Source organism: Micromys minutus, assembly GCF_963924665.1.
Source record: "Micromys minutus genome assembly, chromosome: 9".
In the NCBI taxonomy this organism is placed as follows: Eukaryota; Metazoa; Chordata; class Mammalia; order Rodentia; family Muridae; genus Micromys; species Micromys minutus.
Window position 1 is genome coordinate 42,670,939 of NC_137978.1, and position 19,340 is coordinate 42,690,278.

At 50.3% G+C, this 19,340-nt stretch overlaps 2 protein-coding genes across 2 annotated transcripts in view; one reads left to right on the top strand and one right to left on the bottom strand.

Annotated features, from left to right (window-relative positions):
- The window catches only part of LOC308424140 (uncharacterized protein C1orf94), a gene marked incomplete at both ends in the record, with an annotated part of 39,145 nt that extends 38,756 nt beyond the window's left edge, over positions 1 to 389 (bottom strand). Inside the window, one exon of the mRNA XM_080921034.1 lies at positions 73 to 389. Within this exon, the coding sequence (XP_080777160.1) occupies positions 73 to 389 (317 nt within the window). The remainder of the gene's footprint in view (positions 1 to 72) is intronic.
- A 16,156-nt stretch (positions 390 to 16,545) lies between these two features.
- Positions 16,546 to 19,340, top strand: part of CSMD2 (CUB and Sushi multiple domains 2) — a gene marked incomplete at both ends in the record, with an annotated part of 547,554 nt that continues 544,759 nt past the window's right edge. Inside the window, one exon of the mRNA XM_080921920.1 lies at positions 16,546 to 16,747. Within this exon, the coding sequence (XP_080778046.1) occupies positions 16,546 to 16,747 (202 nt within the window). The remainder of the gene's footprint in view (positions 16,748 to 19,340) is intronic.

Here is a 19,340-nt window from a genome sequence, read left to right on the forward strand (position 1 = left end):
ACATTTCAACCTAACGTCAGGTTTCATTCCCCCTCCCTCCCTTTATAATCAACCAAGCAGGGGACTACTCACTCATCTTGGAAGCTGACAGTGGCAGTCACCGGGGCAGAGAGCTTCTCCAGCGAGGTCCTGGGCTGTAGGGACTCCGGCAAGCCCTGGACTCTCTTCCAGATGTCATGGCAAATCTTGTCTAGGCTATCCTGGGGTGTGTCCTGGTGGATCCAGACATATCTGGGGAATGGCCCCAGGGCGGAGGGGCGCTTGGCCACCAGGGCTGAGGATGGAGGGAACCCATTTCCACTGGCCATCACCCTCTTTCTCTCTTTCCGGAAGCCCCTTTGTCCACCCAGGGCTGGGAGACAAAGAGACTGTCCTCCACCAGCCCTCATTCACCAGAAAGGGAGCTGAAGACTGGGCCTGGGAAGTAGTCAGTTCTGGCTGGTTGTCGCCCCAGCCAAGGGATGAGTTTCAGAGGTCTTTGGTCTGGGTGGGGATGAGGAGCAGTGGGCAACTTTCTTTTGGGGAGGGGGGGCTTAAGTTGACTTGTTTTTATTTGCTCTTTCCTTGCTTTTGCCCCCCTCCCCCTCTCCCGTAGAAGAAAATATTTAAAAGTCAACAAAAACCAGTAACTTAGTAACCGTGGAATGCCCCGGAACTCAGGAACCAAGAGCCTGGGCGGGCAGAATGACATCTGGGAACGACTGGAGGGGAGGACTGGCTCTCCCCACAGAACCCGGCACTCCCCCGTTGCGACACCCCAGTGGCACCTTTCAGGGCCTGGGACTCAGCCCATTCTCGCTTCCCAAGCAACCAGAAGGGCAGAGTAAGGGCCGGGCACTGTACTAGACTGTGTGGGTGCTGGCCATGGAACTGTCTCCTCCCACCTTTCCAAGATGCCGTGTACACGGAGGGCTAACGGCCCCCCTGACTACTACAGGTCCTGGCTTTAGCTCTTCCGGCTGGCTGCCCCCTTCTGTCCACCACCCCCCGCCCTTGCTACGGTGCCTCCCAAAAAAGAAATCTCCAGTGCGGTGTTGTGCTGGTAGTCGGCCTGGCCCAGGTCCTCAGCAGACACGTGTTGCGCCTCCGCGCAGAGCTGCGACCCGCACCGCAGAGGGTCCCAACCCTTAAAAGGGCGCCGATTGGGCAGGGAAGGCCCGGGCGGGGTCAGCGGATTTGCCTGTCAGTAGCTCCTACACCCTTGCCGTCGAGAGCTGGAGTTCTTTTAGTGGGTTCAAGCGCAACGGCTGGGTGCGTGGCGGGGTTGGGGGCACGGGCCAGGCGTTCGTCCCTAAGACAGGCAGGTGGAGTGGGGGAGGGGTGCAACTGGCAAGACCCCAGGAAGCTTCCTCCTAGAAGTAAGTAAAGTGGAAAACATTGTTCCCATCCCACCACCGCATACAAGGTATGCCTAGAGCTGGAGAACCTGCCCCCCCCCCCTTTCCGCTGGCTTTAATCCTAACTGCCATCCCACCGAAGCACCGAATGCCAAGGGCTGACCTCAGATCTGATCTTGTACACACTCCTGAGTTTGTACTACTTTTTTATTCGGCGCACTCGGTAGGAGGAAACTGAGTCTCTAGGTTACAAATGGTTGTGTCCTGAGTTCAAGAAGCGAGGCTGGAATTCAAAGTTCAGGACTAGACATGATCTAATGCCCTTGGCTCCTAAGCTGACCTCAGCACTGGGACAGGAAGGCAGGTGGAGGTAGAAACAGTAAATAGAGGCAGATTGCCTTGGCCGGGAAAAGCTAGTCACAGTGACCTGATCATCACTTTATTTCTTTGCTGTGTGACTTGAATTTCTTCCCAATCCTCCAGAATTTATGGACGCTCCTTCTGTGCTAGGTGATCTGCTCAGCACTGATTATGCAGCAACTGAATATACAGCTCGCATTTCTGAGCTGGGTGTGGTGGCACTCTGCCCTCGGGAGGCTGAGGCAGGAGGATCTCAAGTTCCGGGCTAGCCTGAGCTACACAGTGAACCCCATCACATTCCTGGCACACGGTAGGCACTCAATAAATGCACGTTGGATAAAATAATGATACACTGTATATAAAGCGTCTGGCACACTGTAGGTGCCTACTGTGTAGCTTCGCTCTTTACTGAGGGGCCGAGTTCCTGGAAATGTTGACTCTGAGTTTTGCAAGCCGAGCTCCATTCTTTTTTGGTTTTCATTTGTGAAATTGAAGATGGGCTCCTTTGGGGAAAATTCCGAGGGCCTAGACTGAATAAAATTACAGTTAAGAATGTAGAAAACCTTTTAAGATAGTGTATTTAAAGGAGGAGTGATCACTTGTGATGAAATATTAATAGTTCTGAAAATGTCACTCAGTGTTGGTGCCACTTGGCATTTGGTTGGCTAACACCCATGCAGAGTACCAAGACCTTGCACTGCCCAGTCCCCAGGATTCAGGAAAGCCAACTGGCTTGCCTGCTCCTCTGCGTTCTCTTTCCCTGAACAGGGGAGCGGGCAGGCACTGGGGGACTAAATCAGAAAGGACAGAAGGAAAGGAAAGACAAGCAGGTATAGGGAACACAGACAGAGGTAGTGTTCTTAGAGCACACCGGCTTCTGAAAAGACTCCGGAAATCCTTAAGTGCGGTCTTTAAAACTGCATAAAGCTACATCGCATATGAATGCCACCAGCCACACGGGGTTACTGCAATTTTAATTATATTTTTAACATACGTTTAAAAATTTAGTTCTTGGGCTGGAAAGAAGATGGCTCAATAGATAAAGTACTTGCCCTATAAGCAGAAGGTCCTGGGGTTAGATTCCCCAAAATGCACATAAAGAAGCCAGGAAGCTCCACACACCTGTATCCCCAGCACTTGGGAGGTGGAGACAGAAGGATCCCTGGGTGTCCTGGAGAGTTTGCTGTTGGCTCCACACAAATTAGAGTTGTCTTTGAAGAGGGAATCATAATCGAGAAAATACCTCCATGTGATAGGCCCATGGGCAAGTCTGTGGGGCATTTTCTTAATTAGAGATTGATGTGTAGGGTCCAGCTCACTGTAGGTGATACAATCCCTAGGCTGGAGGTCTTAGGGTATATAAAAAGACAAACTGAGCAAGCCAGGAGAAGCAAGCCAAGAAGCAGCACTCCCCCATGGCCTCTGCATCAGCTCCTGCCTCCAGAGTCCTGCCCTGGGCTCCTGCCCTGACTTCATCTGATAACAGCCTGTGATGCGGAACTATCAACGGAAACAAACCCCTTCTTGCTTTTAGATACGGTGTTTTATCCCAGGATCGAAACCCTCAGACACTGGGGGTGGCTGGCCAGTCATTCTAGTGAAATCAGCAAGCTCCAGGGTCAGCAAAAGACCCTGCCTGAAAAATTTAGAATAGTAGAGAAAGGAATCCAACATATTGACCTTTGACCTCCACACATGCATATACATAGGAACATCCATGCACACACACGTGTGAAAACACGAACACACACACACACACACACACACACACACACACACACACACACACACACACACCTATTTAAATAAAATAGGAAAAAATGGCTCTTCACTCATACCAGGCACATCTCCAGTGCTCAAGAGCCACCTGTGTCTGGGGTTACCATGTTGGATGACACAGAGAACTTGCTACAAGACACATGGACTCTAGAGTCGGATTATGTGGGTTCACATTACGGTTTCATTAGGTTTTGAGTTGTCTGTCACTAGAAACTGGGCTGTGCTTGTTAGTTTGTTAGGGCCATCACACTCTAGGCTCACAACATAGACCTTTACAGCCTGATAGTTCCACAGGCTAGAAGTTCAAGACAGAGGTGTCAGTGGTTGTGGGAAGTTAGATGATCAATTTTAATTGCCCACCTGACATACTCTAGAACCACCTGGGAAGGCAGTGTCCGTGGGGGATTGTCTACATTGGGGTGGCTTCTGGGCATGACTGTGGGGGATAGGGTCATCAATGTAGATTATGTTAATTGAGGTGGGAAGATCCACCCACTGTGGGCGGGACTATTCCCTCTAGGGGACCCTAAATTAAATAAGAGTGGAGAACATTAGCTGTGTGCAGGAAGTCACTGCTTCCCATTCTTGACCATGGATGAGATGTGAGTAGCTGCTTCAGGTTGCTGCTTCCTTCGCATCCATCCCCTTGGGAATAGATTATCACCTACAACTGTGAGCAAAAATACATTCTATCTCCCTTAAGTGGCTTTTGTCTTCATATTTTACCACAGCAACTGTAAAAACAAAAGCAAGACAGGACCTCTTACCCTTAAATTTCGAGACATCTCCTCCCTTGTCTTCACAGGGGTGTTCTCTGTACATGACTCTGTCTCCAACTCCTTTTCTTAAAAGGGGCTGGGGAGATGGCTCTGCTGGTAAAGTGTTTGTCATGCAAGCACTGAGACTTGTTTTGACCCTCAGCACCCAAGGGAGAAAACTGGACATAGTGGTACTAACCTGTAATCCCAATGTTGGGGAAGCAGAGAGAATCAACTTTTTGAGGCTGGAAAAAAAGGTGCTGGTGCTAGGTTCTCTATTATAAAGTGATTGCCTAACACACAGTAATCGATACAACAGCACCTGGCATAGAAGAGTCTGACCAAAGCACCGTACGCTGGTTTGCCCTTTGATTACATAAAAATGTATGAGATTGGAGTTTCTGAGCCACAGCTTCTGGGCTAAGTGTAGCAAGGGAGAACTTTAACTGTACTGGGGTTCATCATATAAACTTCTCCAGGCTGTGATAATTCTTGCAGGTGTGTGTGTGTGTGTGTGTGTGTGTGTGAGAGAGAGAGAGAGAGAGAGAGAGTATGTGTGTGTGTGTGTGTGTGTGTGTATTGTATGTGTGTGTTTGTGTAGAAGCCATAGACTGATTTCAGGTGTCTTACTTGAGTCCTCTCCACCTTATTTACTGGGGCACGGTTCTTTCCCAACCAAGAGCTCTTCTTGTGGGCTAGTCTAGCTACCTATCTTGCCTGAGGAAATCTCTGTCTCCCGAATGCTGGGATTTTGAGAGGGCTACTACAGCCTCTTGGCTTTTTATGTGCATGCTGGGTAGATGAAGTTTTTATGCTTGTGCAGCAAGCATTTTATGCACAGTGCCCCCTCCCCCACTGGCTGCACTTCTGAACACCAGCCATGAGCCCCATAGTGCAAGGCACAAGGCTTAGGGAAATTCTACACCCTAGACAGAGTTTGGCCTCAGGAAGGGGCAAAGCATTTCATCAGTGCATGGTGGCACAGAGCAGGATGGCACACGCTAAAGCTAATTCCAGCATCCAGGGAGTCAGTTATGTGGCCTCAGAACCCAGGGCTGAACAAGACAGGCTTGGCTTCTGATGCCCTGTTCGTTTGTCTGTCTGTCTGTCTGTCTGTCTGTCTGTCTGTTTTGTTTTAGAAGAACTTGAAACCTGGCATTAATCGTCATGGTCACCATTTCATTTATGAATTATTTTGACTTGGAAAAGTTCTTAAGTTCTCTGTTACTTGACCCTGAGCAGCTGTTTCACCCCTCTGTGCTTGATAGATGTAATAAAACCACTGGCCTAAGAGAAGTGTCCGGTGCCAGTTGAGACAACGTATGTGTAGAGCTCAGAAGTTGGCCTGGGGAACACAGCGTTTCTGGTGACTGTTTGCCGTCATTAGGGATGGTTTCTTTTTTTCTTCCCCCTTCCCATCCCTTTTCTGCCTTTTTATTTTTTCTAACAAAATGAAAAGCATGGTCCTGTGCAGCCCGAGGACACGTTTCTGATCCTTTGGGCCCTACTTCCCAAAGAGTTGTTGGGTTTACAGGCATGCACTGCCACACCTGGCTTCTGAGATGCTGCAAATTGAATCCAAGGCTCCGTGATTGGTAGGCAAGCACTCTGTCAAATGAACCAAGTCTCTCCAGCCCCATGCTTTTGATTTGGAATCAGGAAAATCTCAGAGGAAGTAGCAATCCTAACACCCTCCCGCCGAAGCTCCTTTCCTGTCTGACACAAATAGGACTAGATTACAAAACTCAGACAAGTGGATGTGGCCACTTTTAAAATCTTAATGGACCAGTACAGCTTAAAATCCTTAACCCTAGCGTGTATAAGGGGAAAAGAGAAATTCAGAAAGCCTGTCAGAAGGCTGAGGCAGAAGAATTTCTCCAAGTTTGAATCTAGTCTAGTTTACAAAGTGAGCTTAAGGCCAGCCAGAGCCACAGAATAACACACACACACACACACACACACACACACACACACACACACACACACAAACAAACAGAAAACCAATAAAAACAAGCAAACAGAAACCCAAGCAATACCCACCCTTTTCCTCATCTAGCCTGTCACTAAGCCTACCCACTTCTCACAATGAATATATTCCTTTATACTCTTCAAGTACAAAAGAACATTTCAAAGCTCTTTTGCACTTTTGCTTTTGAATTTTTTTTTTTTTTTTGGGCCAGGGGTAATTTATTTAATTTATGGTTAAATGCAGTTACTCCCCAATCTTGGTGTGTATTCAGGAAATCTTTCGCAGAGAGGAAAAACTCTAACCTATAAATCCTTATCAAATGTAATTAAATCTTTATGCCTACCAAATTCGACAGTTAATGAAGTTGACACAATGTTGCACTTTGCATTTAATTAAATATTTACTGATTTCCATGTTGCCATTTTCTTCGTTTTATTGTGAGGCTAATAAAATTTCCAAGCCTCAAATTCTTTTGGCGGTGCTGACAATTCTATGTGCTCCCCACAGCCCCCACTGATATTTCCTTCATCTCTAAAGAGTCAAACTGTCCAGACATGGGTCTGAGACATCGGAATACTTCAAGTTTCTTGAGGTACAAAGAATGAGAAGAAAGAGGCTGATGCCTTGTTGTCTCAGCTACAGAAGAAGACTGGAATAGCCAGCCATTTCCAGGGCTCTGGAAAGGAACATACAGTGTTTTGGAAGCAAGGCTGTGAAACTAGGCATCATCTGTCTCTAGGCAACATCACCAGTAATTCTTTACTACTGACCCCGTGGGGGGGGATTTTTTTTCTCCTAACTGCCTCTCTCTTGCCCACAGGTGAAGGAGGTAGGTAGGACCTTGAAAGGTGGCAACTGAAGCAATTGAGCTATTTGCTAACTTGCTCTGGGTTTTGGGTGTGCCTTCATATTCAAAGGGACACAAATCTATAGGCAGTTAAGAGGATTTTGAATAGGAAAATGCAAGCTGGGAATATTTTAGCTCAGTGGTAGAGCTCTTGCCTTGCATGAGTGAGGCTCTAGGTCCAATCCCCAGTATTAAAAACAACCAACCAACCAACTAACCAATAAACAAAGAAACTGGTGCAAGATACATATAATATTCTCACTATGAGGTCTGCCCCTTAGTACAATTAAATTAATTATTATTATTAACAATTATTATGAACCATCTTGTGAAAAAAAAAATGGCAGCCTATGAGTTGGAATAAAGAAAGGCCATGATTGGTGAATGGGAAAAAATAGATAAGAAGGAAAGGACATGACTTTTCTTGGGTATGGTGGAGGAGAAAAGTTTATTATAGCTATGTGAGAGAGCATGGTCGGATGCAGAGATTTCTGGGAAAGTCCAGAATTCACATGGCCCTTGAGTCATGTGATGAAAGAGGAGAGGAGAGGGAGGGGAACCACGTGCAGCAGCCAGGAGACCCCACGGGAGTAACTGAAAAGACCAGGTAACCAAAATGGTTGAATTATATAGGGAAGAACAGTTATGGAAGGGCAGCCCAGCCCCTGGACTGGAGAAGTTTAAGCTATGCTTGCCAGGAGGGCCCTTTAACCAGTAATGACTGCAGGATACAGGGAGAAGCTGTGGCCAGCATCCGCTTTGTTATGTTAGTAGGCACCTCAGCAGTTTGGCCTGAGTTTGAAACCTAACAGTTGGCAGAAGTGACTTCCAATTGCCCCTTAACACAACAACAAAGCCAGAATCAGGCTGGCTCATCCCCTCCCCTCCCCCAGTTATATGAAACAGGGGGAGCGTGACTTCTAGGGTTCCTTTATACAAGATCCCTGGTGGGTTGGCTAGGTTGTGTCTTGTTTGTGAGGGAAGAGGTAACCTCAGTTGAGAAAATCCCCACACCAGATTGGCCCGTGAATCATATTTTTTGATTGATGGTTGATGGGGGAGGGCCCAGCCCATTGTGGGCAGTGCCACTCCTTGGCTACTGGTCCAGGGTGTTAGAAGAAACCCATGAGCAAGCCAGTAAGCAGCACTTCTCCAAGATCTCTGCATCAGCTCTTCCTGTGTGAGAATTCCTGTCCTGACATCCCTCAGTCCTGGGGAGTGACCTGATATGTTGGATGAAATAAACCCCTTTCTTCCCAGGTTGTTTTTGTCACAGCGATAGAAATGCTCCACAAGCCACCAGCCAGGAACTTCATGTTTTAAGTCTCAATGTCTACACAGGGACATTGGTCACCAACATTCCTTCTTTCCAAACCTCTACTAGCACACTGCTGAGCTCCTGTCAGGCAGCCGTTGGGCTTACAAGCACATTTGGCATCCCAGAGTGAAGCCCAAACTGACTTCACTGGAAGAAGGCAGGAAGAGCTGCTCCTTTCGGGCTCCTGAACTGTCTGCCTGTGTGGAGGTGATCCGATAATAACACTAGGCATCCCTGCTTGTGAGCCAAAGAGGAGAAGTAGATTTTTTTTTAAATTTTACTTTATTTATTTTATTTCCCGACAGCAGAAAGCACACATCTTCATCTGCAGAGACAAAGTCTTTCCTGGAAATAACCCCAAGCATGAATTTATCATGGGTCCTTGTATAAAGGACACAGAGTGACATAGTGGGCAATATATCCAATTCTGCCTTCATAAAGGACAGGGATGATGTTAAGTTGGTCAGTTTCTCATGTCAGGGATCTCTGAAGACAGGGGACAGGGAGTGTCGCATGAAATCATAATTCAGGGAAGGCATTTCTTTAAGAAATGCGGTCAATGAAGTCCAGGGGAGTATAGTGAGTCAGTCAGTCTTACAAATGCTACCGAGAACCTTCTCAAGAGTCTGCCCCTCTGCGCATCCATCCACACCCTTAGCCAAGTTCACCGAATGGCCACAGTCTAAGTTAATTTTCCGTTCCTGAGCTAAAATACCCCAGCGAAGGCAACTTAAGGGGGAAGAGCTTGACTAGAAAGTTGGTTTGTGCTATTAATCCCTGATGCCTGCCCCAAGTGACGCACGCCCTCTGGCAAGGAGCCACTTCCTAAAAGTTCCACAACCTTCTCAGCTGAGACCAAGAGTTCCCAGCATGGGAACCTGCATGAGACATTTCACTGTCAAACTCCAAATTCCACCAAGGCTCCTGATGGGCACTGGGAAGATTGCTTGTAAGCTCTCAAAGTCTGCACTAAATTTTGAAGGGCGAATAAGAGAAAGCCAGATGGGAGCTGGGGAGATGGCTCAGTGGTTAAGAGCACTCACAGCTCTTCCAGAGGTCCTGAGTTCAATTCCCAGCAACCACATAGTGGCTCACAACCATCTGCAATGGGATCCAACCCTCTCTTCTAGTATGTCTGAAAGCAGCTACATTGTTACTTTTACTCATAATTGGGGGGGGGGAGAAAAACCCAGAAGCAGGAGGTAGAGAGGAGCATCCCAGGTAGATGCACACAGCAGGACCCTGAAGGAAGGTTCCATTAGGAGTGAGAGGGAGCAAGGTATTCGAGAGCACAGAAACCAGAAACCTGAGCTTGTCTAGACAAAGGCAGACATTGAAGACCCTTGCAGGGAAGGCTTAGCAGAAAGCTGGACTTCACCCTGAAGGCCCACAGAAGGTGCAGGGAGGGCAGCTAAGCTGGTGTTGGAAAAGATAACAGCAGGGGCAAAGTGTAAGACTGGGCAAGGGCAGAAGCGGGGCACATGGCTTCGTGGTTGGACATAAACCAAAGGGCAGACAATGGAGTCTTGGTTGGGATCCTTGAGGTGTTAAGGAGGCTGATTTTAGAAGATGAAATGATCTGGTAGACCATGACACCGGCTGAGAAGGTCTATAGTGACTCTCCAGGCTTCTGGTTCTGTGGTGTCTCCGGGGTGTGTGGACAATGTTTCCTAAAAAGCAGGACTGAACAGACATTAGGAAGGAGTTCTGTCTGCGCAGGCTGGTAGGGCAAGTCTCCTGGGTCATTTGATGAGGAAAGAATTCCAGGCACAATAGAAAGCACTGAGAATTCAAGAGGCAAGGTAAAGTTTGTGCCATTTTGAACTTCCAGTCAGCCTGGGTGATAGCCAATGAGAAGCTGAGCACTAGAGTGTCACAGACTGACTGCCTTTTCACAGTGCTACAGCCTAGTGCAGGGTCTTTCTATTGTAACTTACCTCCCTGCACTAGCTACTCTGGGCTCTCGTCTAGAAAATGCTCATCCGGGAACCGCGTTGGCTGAGCGTGGAGCTCCTCTTGTTTCCACTCCATTCCATCCCTCAATTAGCACAATTAACTGTGCTTTATTGTTTAACTCTTCCTAATAAACCATCACCCAAGTAAGGGCAGGAACCATGGGTGGGTGTCTCTGGTTCTTTACAGAGTGCTTCCTTGGGCCCTAGCACAGAGCCTGGCGCATAAAGAAATACTTGTGGCATGAATAGACTCGTGAATGAAAAGACGGCCTAAGAAAACAAAGAATGCTATTCCGGGGCTCCACTAGCTATAACAGCCGCCAGCCACCCGATGGCTTATTGCTGTTGAAGAGTATTTTCCACTGGGTGGTCCAGGATGGGTGTTTCTGGTGGGCAAGTGATTTTCCTTTCCTTAGCAATTTAGAGAACCAGGGTTCACCTGTCTGTAGTTTAGCCATCCTAAACTACTGGATGCAGTTTAGACATCTAACCCTGATTTCATTCCTTTGACTAGAACCTTGTCTCACATTCCACCCAACTGCAAAGGTAGCTGGGAGATGTAGTCCGGCCTGAGCATTCACTTTTCACTGACAACTCAGCCCTATTGAGTTTGGGTGTGGTCATGATTTGGGGTGGAAGGAGCCTCTCCAGACACAGTGGGACAGTTAGCAGCAACCTTGGCCTCTGTGTTCCTGGTGCCAGTAGCACCTGTCAGTGTGATAAAGAAAAATGTCCGCACACATGGTCAGATGTCCCCTGGGAGAAAAAGTTACCCTCTGCTAAGAATCTCTAATGTGAAAGCTGGATGTGGTGGCCTACCCTCTTTAATCCACTGGTGAGGCAGACACAGGTGGATCTCTGTGAGTTCAAGGCGAGCCTGGTCTACATAACAAGTTCTAGGATAGCCAAGGCTGTTAAACAAAGAAACCCTGTCTGTTGGGGTAGGGGGGTCTGAGTGAGGAGAACTTATACAAGATCACCTGGGGAGGTGGCGCTTGAGCTGAGCAGTGGTTAGGAGAGGAAATGATGTTGCAGGCAGGGTAGGTGGAGTGAAGAAGGTGAACAGTGAACAGCTGCTAAGGGGATCTTTAAGTAGCCATGACAACCCAGGACAGGCCTCCCCTTGCTGTGGACTATGATTTGATACACGAAGAGAAAAAAATGATTTGTCTTGTCCCTGATGCGAGCCTTGTTTCTTTCCTTTTCCCAGGATTGGAGATTTTCCCAGAAGAATAGGAAAAGTTTGGTGCTCCCAATACTCAGTAACACTGAAGGGTAATGAGGACTCTGGCCCTGCTCACTTCTCCCTCTTAGTGTGGCTCCTCCTGAGATATTATTCATCCTACGACTCTGTCACCTGTCCTAACGGTACTGTAACACCAGCCTCACCCTTGAGAAACCCTCCAATCTGTCTAATCATACTGAGAATTAGAACCCCATCCTCAGCCAGACCCCAGCCTTCCTTCTGTACACACCCCTGTCTCCAAATTTCCTCTGCAGACTCTGCAGGCTCAGTCCTCATCACTGAGCATCCGTACCCACCTTAGCCCTCACAGCATGCTCACAGGGCTGGTGCACCCACCACCTGCCCCCATCTTCCCCCATCTCCCTTTTCTCATTCTCTCTGCCTGAGCTTTAGAAGGCCCTTTGATTTTCTTTTGGGGTCAGAATGAAAATTTCAGAGCACCCAGTCTATATTCTTTACTTGAATCAAACTGAGCTATCTAAAGCATTAGGCCTTGTTTTCTTTCTAAAACAAAGTCCAATCTTATCTGGATATTAAGCTTATCTTGGCAAGTCACTACAGTGCACTGGTTCCCCCCACCCCCCCATCCCTGAAATGTGATATTTATGAAGAGACCTAGACCTGGGACTGCCTATTGCTTCACTGTGAACTGGAAGGGGTGGTCCGACAGCTACCCTACGCTAGGCTTGAGAGAAGAGGACCTAGAAGACCTCTGGTTCCTACTTCTTAGTTCCTCTGAAGGTTATCACCATCACCCCATTCCTCCTGTCCTCCCTTTGCCCATATACCCAGACCTGAGGCTCAGACCACTGCACTAGCCTCCTGAGTAGTCAAGCTTTTCCTGTGTTCCTCTTCTTCCTTTACATTTTGCATACAGAAGCCGGAGTACATGAAGGATTATGCCACTTGGTTCCCGTAGGCTAGAAATAAAAGTATATCTCTTAAATCAGAACTTTATCTGCCTTCTATAGTAGGTCCTGCTACCGCCCCCTGTGATGTCCGTGTACTAGCAAAAACCAGACAAACAAAACCAAAAACCAACCAAACAAACCAAACCCCTCTCCTTTACTCCTTTACCCACCTACATGCTGGGGATCCTGCCAGCCAGCGCTCTACCACAGAGCTCCACCCTCATCCCCAACAGACACCTCCTTATGTGTGTATTCTGACTGCCACCCATCCATCTGTTTCTCCTGCACCCAAAGAGTCCTTCCCACTTCCTAGGGTCTGAGCTGTGCTCCCATTTCACAACAGACATAACTTGATGCCCCCCCTTCCCCTTTTCATTATGTGACTTGGTTTGGGGTCAGTTATTTTTAAAGAGGTGATTAAGTAAAAGGAGATTGTCAGGGCGGGATACCGATCCCAAATGGTCGCCATCCTTCTAAAAAAGAGGAAGTAGGGATTGGTGTGTGCAGAGAGGGGAGAACAAGGGAAGATGGGAAGAGAAGTCATTTGTATCAACAAGCCAGGGAGACCGCAGGAAAAACCAAGCTAGAAACCAAGCCCCAGACATCCTGAGACCCCATAGCAGTGAGGAAATCATTGTTGCCTAAACCACGCCGTGGGCAGCTATCGCAGTCTGAGCAAGCAGATACACCTCTTTCCTACTGCTTAAGGATAAAGTCCAAACTCTCATCAGCCATGGAGATCTGCATGATCTGCCTCCTGGCTAGGGGTGGGGAGTCCCACATCTCTGTTCAACTCAATCCAGCCTTACCCTCTGTAGTGATCTGAAAATGCTTGGCTCAGGAAGTGGCAATATTAGGAGGAGTGGCCTTGTTGGAGGAGGTGTGGCCTTGTTGGAGGAAGTGAATCACTGTTGGGGCAGGCTTTGAGACCCTTTTCCTAGCTGTATGTACGTCAGTTTTCCCTGGCTGCATTCGTGTTAAGATTCAGAATTTTCAGCTCGTCCTGCACCATGTCTATCAGGGAGCTGCCATGTTGTCCTTTGTGCCTTGGTCACTGCAGTGGAAATTGTGACTACTAAGTCACCCTCTGTCACTCGGAACCTTCCATGAGGAAGATCTTACCTGATCCCTCTCTGCAGAAACCCCTTTGTATCTTGATTAATTCTAGGACCATTTTCAGGGTCACAACAGAAAGGGCTTCCCAGAGGCACCCTGTGAAACTCACTCCATATTCACTCATGTTTCCTTCTTCAGGAACCTTAGACATGTTTGCTTACTTAAATGGCTCCATCGAGTCAAGAGACATCTACTATCTTGTGTATTTCTTATGACACAGTGCTCAATAAATATCTGTTGAGCAAATGAATCTTCATCCTCTTCAAGTCCTCATCCTGCATCAATGCCGAGCCCAGATCCTCCTTGAATTAGCCTTCCTCCGATATATCAAGTTCAAAGCCCACATAGTATGCTGATATGACTCTGTGAAGCATGCCTCCTGTTCATCCCTGCTGACTATAGCTGTCTGACTCTGTCAGTTATCTGTGGGTTTCCACCTCTGTTGTCTCCCTAACCAGGACCACACACTGAGCTTCTCCATGGGGCTCACAGCACACAGCCCAGTGCAGAGCCCTTGAACACAGGAGGTGCTGTGAAAATCTGTGTAGACCTAAATAGATCAGAGTGAGCCCCAGAGGTGGAAGACGTAAGTGGGTCTTGTTCAGGGATTAAAAGTGTGCCCCTGCCTCCCACAACCCCTAGTCAGAGTGGGAAGACAGAAACATTTCTTTCCCCAGAGAAATAAAGGGTGAAGCTCAGCTGTCAGTTCCAGTCAGATCTGGTTTCTTTGGTAGGAGAAAATCCATAGGCTTTGAGCCACCAGAATTATGGACCCACCCAGCTGCAAGGCTTCAGAGGTCTCACCACCATTCCCTGGAAGAGAACCCTGCCTAGGAGGGAGAAGGGCCTAGAGGGCACCCTTGGCATGACACAGGCAGCCAGCAACCTCCCTGAAGAACACAGCATCATGCCCTCCCCCACTCTGCAAGGCTGGTAGGAAGGCACAGCCAACCTCTGCTAGCTGAGCTCTTTGGGGGCCTGGGTCTGGACAATGGGAAACGAACAGCCCCCTCCTCGCTGCCCTAGGCATATAAAGCAGGCCTTTCACCGAGGCTTTCTGGCTGCTTCAGTTGGTTCTTGGCACTCAGAGAGGCTGTGTCGGGACGGGCAGTGCGATGGGGGTGGGGAATGGGACCCGCGATTCACAGAATTCTCCATACCCACTCCGGGGGGCCACCAGGCGGGCTCCCCAGCTGTGGGATGAGCTCATGCAAGGAAACCGGAACCACCAGGGTTGGGGTGGGGGAAAGAGAAAGACTGGTACCAAGCGCTCTAAGAAAGTGTGGCTCTGTGGAGCAAGTTTTTCGTGGGAATAAGAACTAGCGTCCACTCCTGCATAACCCTCTCCTCTCCAACCCCAGACATAACCCCGAAGCCCTCTCACACGCTTTTCCTGGAAATTTCCCAGGATCGCCCACAGCTTGTCAACTTGGGTTGCGGAAAACCCCTAACCCAAGTTGCCAACCCTTAAAAGTCCCTCTTCCAGCCCTTCCTAGGAAATGTCCCAGCCTCTCCGTCCGCCATCGTGTTCCCTGGTTCCTGAGCCTCCAGGATGCCAGAACGCCAGCTTGGCCAAATCACTTGATTGCCAGACTGCCTAAACGCAAGATCTGCCTCTCTGGGTGACTCTGGCAGAGGGGGATGGGGTGTACACGGGCAGGTGCTTTTACGCTGCGCTCGCCAGGCAGAGCCTCCTCCCCCTGCCTTGTCGGTCGTGGTTCCCTCTGGCCTCCCTCATCTCCCTAGGCGTCTCTTCGCCCTAGGCAAGAGTTTGGCATAGACAGTGAAGGGGGCCCTCGTGACTGGCAGAGCCGCCTAGGGTGGACCAGCCTGAGACCGCTGCTGAGGCGGAGTAGGGGGTGGGACCTACGCTGAGCCCTCCTAGGTCTGAAGGCAGCAGCTACCAGCCTGTGGAAGATAAGGTCTCACTTCCTTAGGAGCAACTCATCTGGTTTGCGGTCCTGGTTGGGTGGGTGTGGGGGACAAGCAGTGCCCAGTCATTTAAATTAGAGGGTAAATTGAGCAAGGGACTCTTACACAGCCTTCCACCGATCCCATAACCCCTCCCGCCCCCAATCTCCCTGTGGTTTTTGTCTTTGGCTAGGGGTAGGGCTGCCCTGGACTGAATGAAGGGGACCATTCACCCCCTGTTTCACTCACCCTTCAATTTTTAATCCTGTCTTCCTCTATGTTCGCGCACCCATCTCCTGGGATGGGCTACTGCGAATTGAGCTTTGGAGTGTTCTCCCTAGACCCAAGACTACAAGTTCAAAGCCAGTACCCAAGATTTTCTTTTAAGAGCCACTACTGGGGAACTGCAATCTTCTTCGGTTACCTTTCCCCAGACAGTATTCCCATTTCCAAACGTAGAGAAGGCGTGTATGTGCCTGTGTATGAAATAGAGTGTGTGTTTGTGTGTGTGTGTGTGTGTGTGTGTGTGTGTGTGTGTGTACGGGAGGGGTGTACTAATGATGATCTTATAAATGAAAGCCGGAGGACTGAACTTAAAAGAAACTGGTCAATTGTAAAACAAATAGGAATAAACAACCCTTTAGATGTAATTTGTGTTTTATTAGGAGGTGCAGGTGGCGCTGAAGAACACCCCCCACCCCGTTTTTTTCCCTCTTAACTGCGCCTCCACCCCCAGCATTTGGAGCGGCGGAGAAGCGGCTCCGGAGTGATTAATCCGGGGATAATTCACCCCCCCGCCCCCCGGCGCGAACCCCGCGAAGCGGGATTGGAGCGAGTCATTTCCGAGAGCGCAGCGCGCCTCTCCCCGGCCGGGCGGACACTTGGTTCATTCCAGCCGCAGAAGCTCAGGGCTCCCGCGTACCGGGATTTTTTTTTCCCCCTCCCGGAGCAGGAAGAAAAAAAAAGCTACAGAGCTCTCCTGACCTCCTTTCTCCTCGGCGGCGAGTGAAGCCTCTCCCTCGGGCTGCCGGCCGCGCTATGCCGCGCTCGCGGGGACCGGAGCAAGGATGTTGCGGTTGCCCGGCAGGGAGGGCTCGAGGCGAAATCGGGATTTGGGCGCTTGTGCCGGGCACCGGGAGTCGCTGGGGCCGCCCGCCGCCACCACCGCCGCCGCCGCCGCCGCCACCACCACTGCTGCTGCTGCTGGGCTGGGGGCTGCTCAGTGCCTCGGCTGCCGCGGGTGAGTCTGGCCGCGCCGCGCGCCCCACCCGAGCCCACCCAACCTCGACGCGGTCCCAGTCCCTTCCCCCACCCGGCTTGGCTTCCTCCTTACGATTACCCACCCTGCTGCTCATCCTCCTCTCTGTCTGTCCAGATCATCTATTACATCTTCTACCACATCCTCACCTCTACCCTCATGGACCTCCCCAACCCCAGCAGCAACTTAGCCTGTTTCGGCCGGTGTGGGGGGGCCTGGGAGACAGACATCCCCCTCCGCGGGTTGCGGGGCACCTGGACACCTGGATTGTGGCTTCAGTTTCTCCAGTCTCCCAGCCCCCCCCCCCCCCAAGATGCCAGGCTTTTCCGGGATAAACTTTCCCAGAGCCCTACTCCCCCACCTCTTCCCATTCCGCCTGGCACACCCGTCCTGGGGGTTGGAGAGGCTCGGCGCGCCCCCTCCACGTCTGCAGGGTCTGTCTTTCCTGCCCCCGCCCATTTTCTCCGACCAAAGCCTTTGCCCCCGCCCAAACAGCCCTGAGACTGCGGTCGCCACCCACCTCCTCACACACCCTCCGCCCCTTCGGTGCTTGGGCTGGGGGCGGGATGCAGGTGGGCGCGCGCCCAGGTCGGGGGTCCGTGCAATCTTTCCTGAAGGCCTCATGTGGGAGACTGGAGGTGGAGGAGTAGGTCGTGTCGGGTGGGGAGGGAAGAGGGGAATGTCGCTGCCAGGGTCCGTGCAGACACATCCCCTCTGCTGGGTTCCCACTCCGCGCCAAAGTGCCCTTTCCCGCGCCCTGCTGCAGCCAAACGCCTGGGCTGCGGCATCCGTGGCTCGGGTGGCGGACTGGATTTCGTTAAGTCAGCCTGGACAGACCTGAAGGGAGTGGAGAGTCCCGGGACTTTAGGATAGATGTTTGGTTGCAGCTTACAGTTCATGGGGGAGAGGCATGTGAATCTTTTGGTGAGCGCAGCCACACTGAAGGTTGCTGGTTTCAACTGGTCTTCTACACTACCCACGGCACCTTCGGATACTTAGCCACAACCTAGAAAGTTCCCTGTGCCCGTGTGGGGACCGGTCCAAACAGGGATGCCTGGAGCTGCGTTTTCACTTCGCTAGATGCTGACGCCCGCTGGGGAAGAAAACCCTAAACACCTGATGCCTGGGCCCGGAGCCCGGACACCCCCAGCCCCCAGCCCCCGACACAGAGTAGCGGTTTTGTTGTTGCTTGTTTGCTTGGTGTTTTAAAACCACAGGTTGAGTCTCTCAAGCCTTGTCCTGCCTGGGCCATCCTCAAACCCTATCGCTTCTTGGAAAGTGCGCCCCTCCCGTGGTTGGCCAGTGTGTGGTAAAAACTCTCAGGTCCTCTCTGGCCTTAAGCATCTTGTGAAATGTTTCCCCAGACCTTGTCATTCACCATATAACCATTCAGTGTTGGGGTTCCCTGTCAGGGAGGGCTCCCCAAGACAGTCTTGTCTGTTTATCCCTACTTGACCGGACTTTCTCGGGCAATCCTGAGGAGTCATAGCCGCTGACACCCAGAGAGGGGCGCCCGCGGTGCGCGTGCCTCTCAGCTCTGGCCTCTCGCACACCCACATCTACCAGGAGGCTGCTCACACCAAATGCTTCTGGCCACCAAGACTTCTCACATGAGCTGTGGAGTCCGTTCTTACTTGCTGTGGGGCCCATTGGATGTTTGTGCAGGCAAAGCCCCCTCGGCCTTGTCCAACTGGAACCGGTTTGGGATCGCCAAATTTGTTTTCCTTGCTAGGTTTCTCCCTGCCCCCTTGAGCATGCCATGCCCCAGGGGAGAGAAAAAGGCCGACTCACCCGGGGCCTGCACAGCGTTCTGCAGTGCTGGAAGGCTGCCTTTTTTTTTTTTTTTTTTTTTTTTTTTGAGATCCATTTGTCGTTGTCCCTTGGGTAGGTATATAAGTTGGAGTGTGTGTGTGTCTAAAGGAGGGGCAGTTGCTCTCTGGCAGGCCCAGCTCCAGGTTTCAGAGCGCTCCGTTTCTTTTGGAAGCTTTTCCTTTGCATTTCCATGTACTATACGGCCTTGTAGGCAGCAGACCTTTGGAATTGGAGTTAGTGACAAGAGGACTGCCGGTTTGAGAGGGTGGGAGAGCATTCCTTTGTGATCTTACTACACTGTTGACTATGAAAGACACTTTGGGGGTTTAGTGCCTCCCTGGTCTGGATAGAATGACGATGATTTGGTGTGTGTGTGTGTGTGTGTGTGTGTGTGTGTGTGTGTGTGTGTTATCCTTATCCATGCCTCTCTCCCTCCTCTTTATTCCTCCTGTCCTGCCTCCCATCACATCCCTGCCTTCACAGCAGGACCCCAACCTCCCTGAGACCCTCTCCAATTACTTTCTCTTCTCCTTCCCCCAGCCATCCTCTCTCCTTGGAACCTCTTTCCCCTCAGCCTGTAAGCAGTGCATCCTTCACATAAAGCACACCAAGAAGATGTCTTGCTTGGCCTTCCTAACCCCATTCAGCCACCTTGCTGTCTGCCCAAACTCTTTTCGAAGGGGCCATTCATTCACTTGGCCTGCTCCCAGCCATTCCCTGCAGCTTGGCGTTGAAATGGTCTCTGAGAGACCATTGCGATCAC